The sequence below is a fragment of the Parus major genome, chromosome 4 (genome assembly GCF_001522545.3).
Source record: "Parus major isolate Abel chromosome 4, Parus_major1.1, whole genome shotgun sequence".
Lineage (NCBI taxonomy): Eukaryota > Metazoa > Chordata > Aves > Passeriformes > Paridae > Parus > Parus major.
In genome coordinates, this window is record NC_031771.1 from 44,657,210 (window position 1) to 44,674,860 (window position 17,651).

The window sequence follows — 17,651 nt, forward strand, 5'->3', positions numbered from 1 at the left end:
AGTCGTTCTAGGAATAAGGCTAATAAAATTTAGAGATTAATTGTACTGGAAGACTTCTTTTTAATTTATAGAATTTTAAAGCAATTGGAGCCAAGAAAATGTTTCTGAAAGTTTTTGCCATTATCACTCACAAATTCCTATTTCTGCTCTTGCATAGGTGAAAAGAGGAAAACATCTTAAAAACATCTTAAAAATGCTGAATATGCTTATCCAAATAATCAGTACAGGCCTGTCTGTCACATGTTAAAACCTGTATGGAGCCTGCCCCACCTTATTTTCTATTCAATCTTATGGCCACAAGCAGAGTCCCCTTTTTCCAAGGTAAAAACCCCTAAGGCGAGAGCAGGCTCCACACAGTGGAGTGAGTTTTACCACACCTTACATTCCACCACAAAGTCAGGCCTGGGTCTACAAATTCTTCAAACAAAGAAACCCACTGGTCATCCCAGCTCTGAGAGTATATCCTGTACTTTCTCTGAGTAGCACTTCTCCCCTAGGGAAAGCCACAGCAGGTACTATGTAGCCTGTTTTCTGCATTATCTAAACATTCTGAAGGCATGCTAGGGCAGCCTGAAGAAAACAACTCCCTACATACCAGCTATTATTCTGCTGCACACAGGCAGCAACCAATCTGAAACATCTGAAAGAAGTTCAGCACAAAGTAAATGTCTTCCACTAACAGACAAAACAGTCATATCACTGATAACATACAAATTAACTGAATTGGGCCATTGCCATAAACATTGCCTATGGAAAAGACTAGTTTTATATGTAACTAGGCAAATTACTCGCTGAAAACTCTCTAGCTTCTGTCTACATTGTTCAAACCAAGGCTAGGAGAGGTCCCATCCTTCCTACCAGAGAAGCGCATCAAGCACTGTAAAGCCTCGGCAGGGAAAGACTACAAGAGGAAGGTGGAAGGAGTGTGATGTTTAAGGATGGCACACTGAGCATGGAGAGGCAAACTCATCAAACCTTGTGTGCAAACCCTTAACTAAAACATGGTGATACCCTAACTCCCTGCTCCAGTAAGTCAGATTGCCTTACATCCATGCCCACAGGGAGAGAGGGTACTCCTTTTGTCAAATTGTCTGCAGATGCAACTCCCAATGTCAGGAAAGCTCAGCAAACAGTAGCCACCCCAAATATTGGCTGTGCTTTCCATCTTTTTCTACTTTGTGACTATTTGATTTCTCCCCCTGTGCTCCTGGAAGATTCAAGAGATGCTGGAGTGGTGGGTACTTTCTGCCTGCTCTGCCTGCCTAAGTCAGATCTTGGCACAGTTTCAAGCTTGCCCAAGCATCTGCTTTAAACAACATTTAAAACCAAAGGTAATGTCAACCAAAAACGTATTTCCTTTTACAAACTGCATTAACCTTGAGGTGAATTAAGCCATGTACATTTTTTTAATTCTGTGCCAGTATTATCCTACACGTAGAGTATGAATAAATTTTATAGGTTTTGAAGTAAATGGGTTGCCTTTTGTATATTTTTAGATCTTAAAAAAGGAATACATATTTGGAAAGCCTAACTCTACATGGATGTTAAGAAATACAGGATACAATGTTAAAGAGCCAGGGACAAATCTGGCCTCAGGTCTTTCACCTCTGCTGCTGATTACCACCCTCTTGGCTTGAGAGATGGCAACAGAGATCTGACAAGTCAAATAAAATAATGAACTATTTTACACTCACACATACACATATATATATATGTAGATATATGCCAAACCATTAGTTTGGTACAATAACCAAAGTAATTTGGTTGCTAATTTGGAGGCTTTGTCACATCCAAATAGTCTCTCATCCCACATTATCACCTAACTGCCAAAAGCTAAGGTAGTTTTAAGACATATATATACATATCTAAAGAGAAAATTTATCTTTGCTACAATTCATCTCTCTCAAAGTTCAAAATTATACTAAAAAGTTGATGAGAATGATGAGTGCTTTCCAGTGCCAAAGTCTGAGGGAAGTTTTGACTGGTCCCAGGATAGGGGTAGAATGGGTGGGAACAGGAACACAACTGCATTCCTAAAGGACATCCCTAAGCCCTCATATAAGCACAAAAATCACACCAAAAAAGCAGTGAGTTATGCACTCAGAGAAAAGGGGTTTGTAATGGGAGTCACCTGGAGATTAGCTGTTTAATCTCTGAAACAGGCACATACACAACATCAAATGGTACAGTCTGCACAGAACAGCCCACCCGCTGGAGACAGGCAGCTGCACTTGTTCGTAGGGATTACAAGAAAATGAATTCTCCTGGCAGAAGAATTTGTTTAAGACTTCTCTGTTTTCTCAGTTCGTTTGTAACATCCCCAGGTTGGCCAAGAACCATTATCTATCTTCCCTTTCAGGACAGTGACCCAGGCAGGACCCCCACTTCAGCAGCTGCACAGCGTGATAACCATTTTCTAAACTCTACTTGATAGTGGGCTGCTGCAGACAAGTGTGAGCAGACTGAAAAAGTCTCTAGTTAAAACGGTAGCACAGAAAACACCGAGCTAGTCCAGATAAACAACCATCAGCCATCGCTGTACATTCTGCAAACTAGGTGTAAATATATCTCTGATCTGCTCCAGCCATGCCTCAGCCTAGACAGACAGCATGGCCCCCACGGCAGAGGACACCCGCAGAGCTCCCAAAAATAAATTTCTATGTGTGTGAAAGAAATTAGCTGTAAAAAAACAAAACAAACATGCATGAATCCTACTTTACTGGAGTGTTTTACATAGATGCAGATACGAATTTATTTATGTTTCCAAGGGGTCTAGAAGCGATTGTGTGTGTTTGCCGGCAGCTGCTGGAACGCAGGCAGGCGGCGGCCGGAGCCAGGGACGCGAGCAATTCCAGGGCCGCTGCTGCCACCTGGCTGTCACCCTGCCCAAACAGCGGCACCCAGGGAGTGAAAAAGGCGAAAAAAAACAAACCCAAACGTGGTATTTGAAACGTTTACTCAATACACTGATAACAGGTCCAGATTACATTTATTATGTTTTATAAATATGATTTCTGCAAGCTTTTATAAAAAAAAAAATGCAAAAGGCAAAGTGCACTGCGCAAAAAAAGCAACAATCTTAAATGGGATGCAACATTGTTTTCGTTTCCAGAACTAATAAAAAACACAGATTGACGCTTACTGATTTCTCTGGTTAGCTCCCAGCAGCTGCGAATACCTAGCATGAAACTTTAAATCCTGGTTCAATTTTGCATAAACACAGTCAAATGAGAATATTTTCATGAGCACTAAGGACTCACTAAGTTTCTTGATACTCATAAATAACTTATATCCAGAAACATGCCTAAGCATTCAGCTGACTGGCATAGAATAACCTGGCTACAAAAACAGGAAACCTATTTCCCATCTGCATGGCTGGAGCAGCATAAAATATTAAACACATCCTATATATTTCTCTGCCCAGTCTAAACTGTGTATTCTGAAAGGAATGGGCTTTAACAGCAGCTGAGAGCACTCTCAGAAATTTCTTTCAGCACCCCTGCCATACATCAAGAATATTCCACACTGCAGGGGTACAGTCAACCACTGCTAAGTGACCCATACTTATGTCACAACTTACACATCAGTAAAAGATCTGATCGAGAGGGAATGCAGCAGGCACCTCTGCCTGCTTTTCCTGGCAGAGAGACTTGTGGAGAAATATCCTGGTATCTCAGGTGCACAGGAAAATGATCAGCATCAGATCTCTCTACGTGGCAAAATGAAGTAGTACCAAATACAACTCCCACACTGAACCCCTACTCTCAGAAGAACTGAAGAGTTCACCAGCAAAAAGGTAACAGAGTGATGGTACAATAAATACTCTTCTCATCACCTTTATTGTTTACCCTGTAGTAAACCAGCTGGTACTGTTTTGGTACAGACTCCACCAGAATCCATGTAGGAAGCACCAACACATTGGAAGAACAAAAATGGAAAACAAAAGCATAGGGTACTTATCTTAAAATAAGTTAAAAAATTAAACTTTTTAAAAGCACCAACTTGAAGAAAATTAAGTTGGTGCTAAATATTAGCTAGATGCTTAATTTGTGTCTCTGCTGACACAGTCCTGGCATCACAGAATCTCATGTTTCCTATTTCACTGGAAACTGGTTCCCCTGGGCTAATTGCATAAAACATTATCCAAAAGATATCACATGCCATGCATCCCCCATGTGTGACAGGGTTCTAACTAGGGAAGTTTTGAAGACTGCTGTGAAAAGTACAGGGATGTAATGTGCATGTGAAACTATCTTCAGTCTTTGTGAGAAATAAGCAAAGCTGCCAAGTGGATTTGGTCCCCTCAGGCTTATGTCCAGAAAAGAAATGAAGTTACCAGAAATTCAGTCTGCTTTAATGGCAGGAAAAGAGCAGGCTATTGACCCTATGGCATTAAATGAAGTACCAGGGGTAAAAACCACTGTCTTCACATTTTTTCAGAGTTCTGAAAATTTGGAGGGGAAAAAAAAAATGGTCACTGCAGATTTTCCCCTTCTCCCCACAGTCATCACCCTCTAAAAGGTCTCAACTGCTATGCTATTTTGTATCCTTATGCTCAATTGCACAGGTGTTACACAGCAGAATTGTGGTGGGTTGACTCTGGCTGAACACTAGGTGCTGACCAAGCCACTCTGTAACTCCCCTCCTCAGCAGGACAGTGTGGGAGAAAATAAGATGGACAAAATCCTCATGGATCAAGATAAAGGCAGTTTGATAAAAAGAAAAGGCTGCACATGGAAGCAAATGAAAACACAAGGTTTATCCTTACTCCCCATCAGCAGGTGATGCCCAGCAATTTCATGGGAAGCAGGGCTTCAGAGTGTGTACCAGCTGCTTTGGAATACAAACACAGTAACAACAAATGCCTGGCTCTCTCCTCCCCACACCCTTCCCTCTCCAGCCTTAAGTGTTGTATCTGAGCAGATAGCTTACATTATAGAATATTCCCTGGTCAGTGAGTCAGCTGTTCTAGCTGTGTCCCCTCCCAGGATCTTGGCCACCCTGGCCTCCTGGCCAGGGGGAATGTTGGGGACACAGCCTTGATGCTGTGGAGGGCTACACAGGAGTGTTACTGACACCCTTCTAGCTACCAATGCCATTGCTGTCAATACCATTGTCAATTCTGTGCTTTGTCACAGATGCAATGGGAAAAGTACCCCACCTCAGCCAGAGTCAACAGAAAAGTTTCATTCAGCAAGCTAGTGAGTCCTTTTTTTCAGTCTTTTCAGCAATTATTTGTTTCTCAATCTCTACATTTAATGCCTAAGTACTTTCATTGCAACCTTTTGTTTTGTTCTCAGAGTCTCAGTTTCCTGTATGTCAACACCAATTTGAGTAACCTTCCTTCACAGGTCCCAGCTTTGTGCAGGATACTTTGTTCTTCCAACTAAATCAGAGGGAATCTGTAAGAAGAGCTACCTTTTTAAAGGATTCACCTGAAGTTGAGGTGGTCCTCCTCAGGTAAAACTCAATGTAGTTTGGATACTGTTGAAGTACATCCAGTTTGTATTAATGGTTACTTAAATACAGATTTAAAAAAAGCAATCTGATCATAGTAGATGTATACAAATCAAATCACCATGAATAGAGTAAATTAATTAATATTAAAAAGAAAGAGCTATTTAGAAAATAAAAGGAAAAAAAAATCACAGAAAGACAGCTTCCAAAAGCAACTTGTATAAATAACTGTGAAATCTCTAGCTAATGCAATTCAATGAAATGTAATAAGGAACTAAGATTTACTTTTTTTAGCTGCATCTTAATTAGTAATTGTTAGCTATGACATTCAGTGCATATAGAGTATTTTTCATCTGCTACTAATTAGAAAGGAAAAATCTGAAGAATTACTTAGAAAATCATAGCCTAGGTATTGGCATACAAACAATGAGAGTAAGAATTGAATATGTTTATGAAAGACAGGGAATTTGTTTGTCTAATAGAAGCAGTTGATAGCATTGTGAAGTTTGCTAAAAGGCAATAGACAAGCTGTTGTTCCAAATTTAGAGGCAGTCAGAAAAAGGACAAGTTCCACTGAGTGTAGAAGAGTACATCACATATTCTCAGACCCCCTGGAAAACATAAAACAAGGGGGAGCCTATTACCTGAATTTTATAAGGTTTTCTGTTGTGATAGGAAAAAAAAAAAAATCAAGTTGTGGAAACCAACAGAGTTGGTTTTTCTGGGGCAGGGGTGATTTCAGGCCTGTAGGTACCTGGGTGCATAGGAATACCAAAGAAATGTATTAACTAGTCTGCTGTATGCAGAAGTAGTTTACCACTGAGGTGTTACATGTCATCCACAGAGGTAGGAAAAAATCCAGAATTGAAATCTGGAGGCAAAACTTAGACTGTTACACAGAATCTGAAAATCACTTCCACTGCAAGTATACTCTGAAACAATGAGAGCAGCAGAGGCTCAGAGCATGACTCAAGAAATGGTGCAAAACACTATTCTTTAGGACCTGGTAAAATTTCTGAGATAAAGACTTTATCAGAAGAACACGCATGAATTAAAGTTGTTTATATTAGAAAGTTAAATTCAAATGAAAGGCCAGTTTTGAAACAAAAGCCATTTTCATTGGTTGCCTGCTAAGCCCCAGAGACCTCAGAAAGAGGAATTGTCCCTCACAAGCTTGCAAACACACCTTTCATGCCCTTGGCAAAGTATTTCTCAATCCTTCTAAACCTTACTAGACAGGTTCACAGAATGACAGAATATACCGAATTGGAAGGGGCCTGCAAGGATGGGCCTTACATGAACTACCTATATGGGGATTAAACCCACATTAAATCCTTGGCATTATTAGCATCATGCTCTAACAAACTGAGCTGAACTCAGTCTTGCCAAAAAAATGTATCATTATGATCATATATGACCCCAGATTTCTTTTTTTTTTTTTTTTTTTAAATACACACTCCCCTTTATTAGCTTCCCTTGTTTCACCTTTCCATCATGTTTTTCCTTAGACAATTATGTGCCTGCCTGGTGCACAAATTTATCCTGGTCTTCTGTTTTGGTAAGGCCTCAGTTAAGCCTACAGTACGTGTATACACATATATTCAGAATCATGCTGCTTGCTCACCCCCCTACTCCAGTTTCCCCACTCCATTCTGAAGCAGCACCCTTTCAGACTATTAGCCCTTTCCACACATCAAGATCTATCACTGTTTAATTATAGCTTAGCTAAGGCTATGGAATTACTTGACTACTTTTAAAGCAGAATCACAGACTTGTTAGGGTTGGAAGGGCGATGACCTGGCTCAACCCCCTTGCTGAGGCAAGGGTCACCTGGAGCAGGTGACACAGGAATGTGTCCAGGTGGGTTTGGAATGTCTGGAGAAAGGGAGACTCCGTGACCTCCCTGGGCAGTCTGTTCCAGTGCTCTGCCACTCTCAAGGTAAAGAAGTTCATATCTAGATGGATCTTCTTGTTTTAGTTGATGGCCATTACTCCTCATCCTGTTTCAGGGCACCACCAAAAAGGGTCTGGCACCATTCTCTGACACCTGCCTTTGAGATATTTATATGAACTGATGAGCCCCCCTCCCAGTCTTCTCTTTCCTAGACTAAACAGGCCCAGCTCCTCCAGTCTCCCCTCGTAAGTGAAATGCTCCAGACCTCTCATCAACTTTGTGGCTTCCACTGGACCCTCTCCAGTAGCTCCCTGCCTTTCTTGTAGTGAGGAGCCCAGAAGTGCCCACAGCACTCCAGATACACCCTGTTCAGGGCTGAGTAGAGGGGCAGGGTCACCCCCCTGGACCTGCTGTCCACACTGCTCCCGAGGCACCCCCAGGACACCACTGGCATTCCTGGCCACGAGGGCACTGCCGGCATATGGTCAGCCTGTGATTCACCAAGACGTTGATGCTTCACCTCATTAATTTTCTTCCAATAACTACGGCTATAAAATAAGCACAGCTTCTTTTGTAACTGCATCACGTAAACATTTAGGTTACAGGGGAACCTTTTTTCCACTCAGATGTCACGTAAACATTTAGGTTACAGGGGAACCTTTTTCCACTCAGATGTGAACGTGCTCCGCAGCAGAGGGCCTCCGAGAGGAGCGGTCGTGCACAGCCGTGCTCCAGGCTGGAGCGCCCCGAGCAGCCCGGGGCCGGCCGAGCTCCGCCTCGCTCCGGCCCTGTCCCGGCCACACACGCCCGGAACTGACACGGGGAGAGGCGCCCATTTCCCGTCCTCGCCTGGCGCTTCCGGGTCGCGCGCCGGGTTCCGCTGGACGCGGCGGCGCGGGAGCTGTGGGGCGGGCGGCAGTTCCCGTCCTCCTCCTCCTCCTCCTCTTCATCTTCCTCCTCGTCTTCCTCCTCGTGCTGGTGCCGCTCGTGGCCGCCGCGGGCTGTCCCGGGTGAGCGGGGCCGGGCAGGGCGCCGGCCGTGCGGGTGCCCGCGGGAAGGGAAGGGGAGGCCGTGGGGGCCCGGGGCTGCAGTGCCGGCGGCGCTCTGGCTGCAAGGTCTCTTCCTCTGACACTGTAGATTTATCGTCCTTCCCCCCGCTCCATCACTAAACAAAGCCAAAAAAAGTGCCCTTAACCGAAAACTCGCGGGTCCGTGGGTCCCTGCTCTTGGAGAGCATCCCCGTGTCCCCAGCGTAGAAGTGGTGGGATTTTACGAGGCCGCCCTAAAGCCGCGTACTCTGTTCCTGCTGGCATGCTTCTCCTCGGGGATGTGTGTTAACTCTTTAGCGTACGTGTGGAGTAGCGTTTCCTCGGCAAAGGTGAGTTTGACTTGTCACGGCTCAGCTGTCCAGGGAGGTGCAGGCAGCAAACGGTGATGGTCACTTTCTTCCTCCTTTAGTGGGACAAACATGGTACCCTGTTAAGTCCTTTAATTCATATTTGCTTTGAAACCAGCCGCTCATTTTGGGTCAGCTAAAGGTCGTGTGGTCGGTTGTGTTCTGGCTAATGCCAAGCACACCAGACCTGGGAAAAAAAAGAGTAACGCGTCCCAAAGTGGTGAAAGAGCCTCAGTCTTTCTGTAGTAACTACCGGCCTCTGTTAAACAGAAATTCATGGAAAAAGTATTTTCACTGAAATGCAAGAGATGCTTGTATACTCCTAGCAACCAAGCTTGTTTTCTGAATATTCATCTTAAAGGTTGATACAATTGTACTCAAAGCCTTTTAAATTTCTGTTTAAATTTCTGTGGCTAAAAAAAACCATGACATTGTATTTCTTCCTGCAAATTGTAAACATTTCATATCTCTCTAATGCTTTATTATTTTTTTTTTTAGATTAATAAAATTACTGGGCATTGTTAAGGAGCTAGAATGGGAGTGAAAGGAGCTTTAATTATTTAGTCCCAATTAGGTATTTTTAATATAGAAACATGGGATTAGTTTGGGTCTTGTTTTTGAAGTTGTAGGAATTCCGCTGGTCATAAGAAACAGGAATTAATCTTGTTATTTGAGTATTTCCTCTTTTCTGATGGTAACACTTGATGAAAATATTGAAGTTCAAAATGGCTTATTTTAGCTTTTAACTAATTGCTAATTGCTTTAAATTAGTCTGTGGATCTTAATAAATATTTTGACTGTAATCTATCATTTGGATTCTGTAGCTTTTCTCTTGATTGTCCAGCTTGAACTGGGACTACCAGAGTGTGGTATGCTAATGCAAGTCATTGGTATGAAAGTTGATTTTCTTATCTCCTCTGTAATCTAAGAGTTTTACAACTACTTGCGTGGTGCTTATTTTTAAAACTTCACCATTTTCTCCAGGTTTAAGTTTGTTTTATCATACAAGTTCCTCCCTGCCATAATGAGGCTAGTAATTCTTGAAGATTATGATCAGGCTAGTGAATGGGCAGCCAAATACATCTGTAATCGTATTATCCAGTTCAAGCCAAGTCAAGGAAGATATTTCACGCTTGGTCTACCAACAGGCAAGTTTTATTCAAAGTCTTTGTAAATAACTAAGCCTAGAACAATGTATCACTGCTAGCACATACTGTATTTAAAAGAACATAAGTATTATTTTTGGTAATATTCTAACTTTTTTTAAAAATAGGATTTGATTTCTGTGGAAAGTTGTGATAGTTTGAGAAACTGATAAATACTAAATGAGAAACAGTAGATTGCTTGTATGTTGAAATGCATAGTAGCAAAATTTGACTGTCAAGACATTTAAATACACTGAAAATGTTGTGCAGATACACAGAACAGTAGAAAAACTTTGTTTAACAGGGAGTACACCTTTGGGATGCTACAAAAAGCTGATAGAATATCACAAAAATGGAGATCTCTCTTTCAAATATGTAAAGACTTTCAACATGGATGAGTATGTAGGTAAGATGTGCTATTATTTGAGAACATACTGTACTGTTATTTTTTTTTCTCCTTATAAAAACTTAAATATTTTGTCAAAGTACCAGGTTAGTCTAGTATGTTTGTATTCCTATATTAGACTAGTGTCCAAGCATTTTTCTCTATTCCTTTATCTACAAAAATGCAAAAATAATCACTGGGCTAAGTTCAGTGTTTCACAGTATTTCTGTAGAAATTACATTGCCATGTAATACTGCATTTCTGTTGAAGAATTTACACTCTGGGATAAGATGTATGTGGAGGTAATGTAAACCAGTTACCTTGTACATGCCAACAGGAAACCTTTCTTCTTGATGTAGTTTGAAATCTTGCTTTATTTGACTCGGGTTTGCTTTGCATGCCTTACACTAGTTACATACAGACTAGAATTAAGGCTGGTTGTTTATGTCTTGTCATATGGTAATTTCAGGGCTTCCCAGAAATCATCCAGAGAGCTATCACTCCTATATGTGGAATAACTTCTTTAAGCATATTGACATAGATCCGAATAATGCTCACATCCTTGATGGGAATGCACCAGACTTACAGGCGGAATGTGATGCATTTGAAAAGAAAATTGAAGAAGCAGGGGGGATTGATCTTTTTGTTGGAGGTATGAGGAAATGCTCTATGATTATTTACAATTCAAGCATGTACATCAATTCTTTAATCATTATTTCCATAACTTAACTAAACCCCAGATTTTTCAATTATTGTGTAAGACAGTTCTGTGATTAACAAAGAATCAGTATAAATTCCAGAACAGAAAGGTTGGTGTCCAAGTTACTCATGACTTAAGCAAGTTTTTCTTGAAAATGGGGAACCAAAGGGAAAGGATGAGCCCTTTTTTATTAATTTACCATGTTTTAGGCTATGTGTTCACCCTCAGGTCTGGAATGATTTATTTTTTTTAACTTTGAAAAGGCATTGGTCCAGATGGCCACATTGCATTCAATGAACCCGGATCAAGTTTGTCTTCAAGGACAAGATTAAAGACTTTAGCGATGGACACCATTTTGGCAAATGCTAAATACTTTGATGGAGACTTATCTAAAGTACCAACTATGGCGCTAACAGTTGGTGTGGGTACAGTGATGGATGCTAGAGAAGTAAGAACTCATTTAGTTCTAGTTGCATGTCTGTTTTTAAGATTAGTTGGTATTGATACTGGGATTGGAAGTAAAGAGATCTTTGTTTTGCAGGTGATGATTCTTATAACGGGTGCGCACAAGGCTTTTGCATTGTACAAAGCAATTGAAGAAGGAGTCAATCATATGTGGACAGTTTCTGCTTTCCAGCAACACCCTCGCACTATCTTTGTGTGTGATGAAGATGCTACTTTAGAACTAAGAGTTAAAACTGTGAAGTACTTTAAAGGTGAGCACTGAATCAGAGGTCACATGTGTTTACTCATAACCAACAGCTTTATTATATTGATTTAAATCTGAGCCTTCCAACACTTGGCAGTCGCTATGTATAAAGTTATATAGTCAAAATATTAAATATTAACTTATTTCTTGTGTTTGGAAAATTGTCAGGAGGCATAACTCGTGCTACCTACATTCCAGACAAATCTAATTGGGAAGAGTATTTCCTTTGCTTCCGGTTTGAAACAATAGTTTAGTTATCTTTAACTTCAAACAGCAGCAATCTGGTGTTCCAGAATACAGGTCTTAAGTATATTGGAAATTTTAGCTTAAAAAAATCTTAATACATTTATTAATCCTGATACATTTCCATGCTGCTTTTGCTATGTGCTGTAATGTGATGTCTGGTAAACTGTGATACAGACTTTGAAGCCACCTGAGGACATTTTTCATATGCAATTAGCATAACAGTCTATACTGCCTTTTAAAACATTGCACCCTTTTAATGTGTGTGTTTTTCATATTTGTAGTAGGTATAATGGGCCAAACTTAAAGTAAATCAGGATATATGATAGTAATTGAGACTTCTTGGACTGAATTCTGTTTCACTCAGACAGTAGAAGCTGAGAAAAGTAGTTTTCTCCTGACTATTAGCACAGCACATGCAATTGCGTGACTCAGCTGTCTTTCTTACTAGCACAGGTACCTGTAGTAGTTGAGGTATCAAGACTAATTTATTAAATTAATTATTTCTTAGAGCATTGTATCAGCAGTGCTCATATATGTATTAGATTGCAATTTGGACATTTCTGTGATTTTTATCCTGGTACCTCTTGTGGTCAGCTTGTTAATTTTGGATTTTTCAGTATGCTGTTCTCTGCTGTGTATTTGTGGGCTAGGAGGGAAGGTCAGTCTCTTCCTGTATCATACTGCTAGATAGTACTTACTGTTGTTTTCAAAGATAAACTTCTTTAACTGCTTGGATAAGTTTTAAATGTTATCCTGTATTTTATATAAGCAGGGGCTTTGCTTTGGAAATACAAATCTAATGTAGAATCACTAGGTATAAATGACACTGAACATTGCTTTAAAAAACATCAAGGGCTACAATTTATGAATGTGTGCTGTTGTGTCACTGTATCTAATTACCCTGTAATACACAGCAATAGAACTTTTTAAAAGATGGTACTTTAAACTTACTTAATTTTACCTACTCTCCAATCAGTAAGATTTTTTCCCTTTATAAGATGGAGGAGAAATCAGTATGGGTCAAATTTGGAATTATTTCTGAATCTGATCTTCAGGTTAGACTTATTAGGCAAGCTAGGTAGTTCTTAATACTGCTGTTTATGGTAGTGATTTATGGAGACTTTTCACCACTTAAAACTTTCAATATGAAACTGCAATTTTTTTGTTTTATAATCAAGTGCCACACTGGCTGATAAACAGATTAACCTCTTCAATTTTTTCTAACTTTCTGAAAACCTATAACAGGCTAAAATTATCAAGTGTTCTTATGGTCTTGCTTTAAAAGGGAAAATAGCTTTCTTGAAGAATGAATTTTGAATTTACTAATTTGCCTGCAGATAAATTAGTTCAGGATATTTTTTTCCATACTTATGCTGTATGTATCCTCTTAAAACTGTGCAGAAATTTGTTTATTCAAAGCATACTTGAATATACAGTGGGACTTTCCTTTGAAATAATTGTTTTGGCATCTACCAATTCTGGTGCATTCCTGTAAAAAAAATATTTTGTTTCTCACTATTTTTCCTGTAACACTTTCACTAACAGGATTTAAATATTCTTCATTAAGTAAGACAGAAGCAATACTTTGTAACCATTTTTCATGCATCTAGGAAGTGAGTAATTATTTCCTTTTAATTTCCCCTTTTTAGATGAGGAAAATATTGGTAGAAAGTTAAATGTTTTAAAGCTCACAGCATGTTTCTAGTTTGCATAGTGTATGCAGCTGTTACTCTTTCTGGACAAATGACTTTTATGTCAAATGTGTACTTAAGTTTTTGTAAACGGTTAAACTGAAAAAAATATTAGACTTGATCTAACATCTGTATTTTATATTAAATAATCACATAGTGATTAGTAATAGATGCTGCATAAGATGCCTTTTTTATGGTCACCTACAGTAATGACCTTAAGACTGTATAGTTAACTCAAATTTCATGTTGCTGCAGTGACATTAAGGTTGCCACCAGCTGCATCATTTAGCAAAGGTATTTGAATATTCTTTGCCACAGACACTAAAATACACAGTACTGTGAGATTTCTTTCATGGTTTTTAAGAGAACTACTTTTAGTGTTACATATTTTAATTTTAGAAGCTAAATCTTTAGTTCAGTACTAAAATGGACTTTTACTTTGCAGATTGTGAGCACTGATCATTACTGTTATTAGTCCTCAAGGTGAAATGAGGTTAAAAACCTGCCAGTGATCCAATGTCATACATACCTAGATGTAGGTAACATTTTTACTAAGTTAGAGCAAAGTTAAGAAGGAAGCATCTTTTTTATTAATTGCACTTCAGTATTTTTTAGAATTAAAGTAGTTGAAGAGGAAACCCCCTAATCATAGCTATGGAGGACTTGAAATGACCAAAAAAAAAGCCCGTTAAAACAGAAAACAGTTGAACTGCTGAAAATAAGTCTGCACTAAGAGTCTGGATAATTTAATTTGATTTTTCCTGTCTAGGACCACAAGTACATGACTATTACAAAGACAGTATTACCATAATGCTAGAACATTGCAAAAGAACTCAAGATATAAAAGCTTCACTATGTGTACATCTGATTTTTATGGCAAATTGTGCTGTGAGTGAATTATGTTGCTGTTAGACAGTTTTTAAAACACAGAAAAAAGATGTATTCAGTTCATTTGGAAGTATTCCAGATGTGCTTTTTGGGTCTGTTATCAGAGAATTGTCTGGTCCCTGCTCAGCTGACACTGAATATGTCATTAGTATGCAAGTGATACAGGAATATATCTGCTGTCTCTGATTCTGAACTACTTTAAATAGCCATTGTTGTTCTCTTCAATTAACTATTTATAATGTATACTTTGAAGCAAATTCCAAATAAAAATGTGGATAGAAGGACATGTTAACAAGTATAACTAATGTAAAGCTGGCGTTGTTGCTTTCCCCCCAAGGTTTAATGCATGTGCACAATAAGCTTGTGGACCCACTGTACAGTATGAAAGAAAACTGAAAGAAGACTGAAGAGGAACTCCATGTGGGTCAGCAGCCACAGTTTTAGGTAGCAGATGAGTTCACTGCTATGCAATATGCTGAAAACTGTTTAAAATGGCAAATCCTAGGTACTGTATTTTTAAAAAGGTCCAATATCTGTACATTCACATTCCATCTGTTTGCTGTGTTGTGCATTTTGCTTGAACATTTGGAGCTCTGCTGTTGGCTGGTTCATCACTAAACGAAACACAACAAACTTGGGAGAGACTGCATGTTACGTAGATAGGGGAAAAGCAGAGCACTTGCTCTAGCACAGCTATGTATTGCATCTGCCTCATTTTAGAGATGATGACACTTCATTTCTCAGAATTCTTAATTTTTGGCTTGGTTAGTGTAACTACATTTTGCATTTGTGTCTCTAGGCAGAAAGGTTTTGGCCTTTGTTAATACTATGGACTTGTAATAGTTGTACAATTTCTACTATGAAATGTTGTGTTTACATATATCTAATGTACACTGAGCTTTTGCACTTGGTTGCCTTAAATTTGTCTTAAACAGTTTTTGGGCATCTCAAGTCCTGCTGTATATTTCAGGCAAATGAAGATACAAAAACTGTGCCTAAAAACGCACCAAATTCTTCAAAGTTACAACTTGCTCCTTGGATAAAAACATTAAACTTCCAACAATAGCACTTTTTCTTCTCATGTACTTCAAATCACTTTAGGATTTTTGTATTTTTGGTAATCAAGCTTTATACAGAAGGAGTACAATCTCAATGTTCCTTCCTGGAGGTACCTGGTCAATTATATAACTGATGTTACAATTAAATGCCTGAAAAGAGGTTAATTTACAGGACCTATAATGTCTGCAAATGATCATTTAAAGCCAGCTGTTAATCACTTTTTCATTGTATCATTATAAACATTGAGCTGTTACAAGGAATGTTATTTCCTACTTTGAATATAAGTAAAACTTAAATATAAATCTCTTAATTTCAAAATTGTTTCATTTCTATTATAAACTGTCATGAGTAAATACATTAGAATTTCAGGGAGTGATTAAGCACCAAAGGAGAAAGAAAAGAGTTTAATGATGAAGACTTTTTTTGGGAAAGCCCTTGTGTAAAATACTCGCTGCAAGAATGTGCAACTAAGCTTAACTTCAACAATTTAAGTTTTCACTTAAATGACAAACATGTAGTCTTTATTACAAAATCACATTGTCTCCCCAGGGCTGTGGTAGTCTCATCTAGGCTCACCTTTCTCACAAATGGTCTTACAGGGTTCTTTAAAATCTGGACTGTTCTCTGTTTCTGTGAAATTAGAAAAGCATGGAAGAATCTGTCTATAGCAAAGCAGGAAGCCAGGCCTAGTGTTCCAATTCTCAACAGTACATTGAACATCCACACATTTAAAACAGGTTTTCAGTTTATGCACATGTATTTTTGAAGAATAATGCAACAATGTGGAAAAAAAGTTGAAAAGACTGCCTTTCAGGAGAATGCTGTTGCAGGTATGTATGACAAAATGCAGTGTTAGGTTTGCCATTAGCCTTTACAGCTAAGCAAGTTTATAATTCTAAGTTAGCCTAGCACATCAAGGTTACCATTTTATTCTTTTTCACATTTTAAAGTATTTTGAAATTCAAAAATTCAAATATTATGACTAAAATTTGTATGTTTTTTCTGTCTCAGGTGCCATATAAGGCTAAAACAGATTCTCAAGGCAGCTTTATCCATTGGTGTAACTCATTTAATTAGGTAACATATACTTGAGTGTCACTCAGCAAGGATATAATTTACTGTTTGGATAATCTCTAGCTTACCTTTATCTTCTGCCTTGTTCCTCAGTACAGAACCAGTGCCTTCTTAGAGGTCTAGTTCAAGGAGTGGGGAGGACCTTGTTTTAGCTTCTTTGCTCCTAGCATGTATCCCTGCATCTGTAGTTCCTTTAATGCTAGCTTTTTACAGAGGAGGAATAATAAATATGTTAGAGAGCCTTTATCCATAGCATCCTTCCTTTTTTCAGGGTCAGTAACAGCAGCTTAGGTACCTTTATTTAGAGGTACAGATATCTTGTTCACATCCAGATGTTGTTGGTTTTTCAGTGCACCTGAAACAGCTTCAAATAAAAAAAAAAATCAAAAAACAACAAAACAAAACAAAAACCCAACCACAAACCTCACCCAAACAGAAGAAAAAAGCCCCAACAAATTATTAAAGTATCAGAATCTCTCCCCTTTCTCTGTACTTTGAACTAATACAGGTTGAAAAGGAACATGTCCGGAACATGTCCTGTTCAATTCCATCCCTCCAAAGATTTTCCCAATTCATCCTTGTACACAGGCTGAAATATAACAACTAGCTTATGATTAAAGTGTAGGTACAAGCCTAAATTTAAGGGCAGACTTTCCTGGTGATTGAGCACTTTAGTAGGTATGACTAGCAATTTGCTCTTTAAAATATATTTAATAACAAGAGATTAAGATCTGTGAAGAGTGAAACTAGTCCCTGAAGATCAAAAAAATTAATGCAGCTTAAAAGCTTTTGGAGATGGGTAAACAGTTGTAAATACAGTATACAGTAGGGTCATTAACTTATGTTTATAATTGCTTTGTGTACACTTTCAAAAGTAATACCTTATGTCACACACACTATGCAGCATTTAACTGGGGACTCACTGACAAAATTTAGTATGTAAACATAAATAAAACTTCATTAACTACGCCAAGATATGCTAAAACCAAACCTTCATGATAAATAAA

The 17,651-nt window shown here is 38.8% G+C and overlaps 1 protein-coding gene across 7 annotated transcripts; it reads left to right on the forward strand.

Moving 5' to 3' along the window:
* Positions 1-8,263: 8,263 nt before the first annotated feature.
* On the forward strand, positions 8,264-15,880 carry GNPDA2 (glucosamine-6-phosphate deaminase 2). 7 transcript variants are annotated; one of them, XM_033513352.1, is made up of 7 exons: positions 8,488-9,895; positions 10,197-10,298; positions 10,747-10,929; positions 11,241-11,425; positions 11,519-11,693; positions 13,478-13,545; positions 14,849-15,880. In XM_033513352.1, exons 1-6 carry the CDS (start codon positions 9,772-9,774, stop codon positions 13,540-13,542), a joined length of 834 nt encoding a protein of 277 aa, XP_033369243.1. In that variant the 5' UTR covers positions 8,488-9,771; the 3' UTR covers positions 13,543-13,545; positions 14,849-15,880. The 7 variants fall into 7 exon arrangements, with proteins under 7 accessions (XP_015480161.1, XP_033369245.1, XP_015480162.1 ...); XM_015624675.3 differs by lacking the exon at positions 13,478-13,545 and adding an exon at positions 8,264-8,361 and having other exon boundaries at positions 9,732-9,895; positions 11,241-11,693; XM_015624676.2 differs by lacking the exon at positions 13,478-13,545 and having other exon boundaries at positions 8,480-8,729; positions 9,732-9,895; positions 11,241-11,693.
* Positions 15,881-17,651: the final 1,771 nt, after the last annotated feature.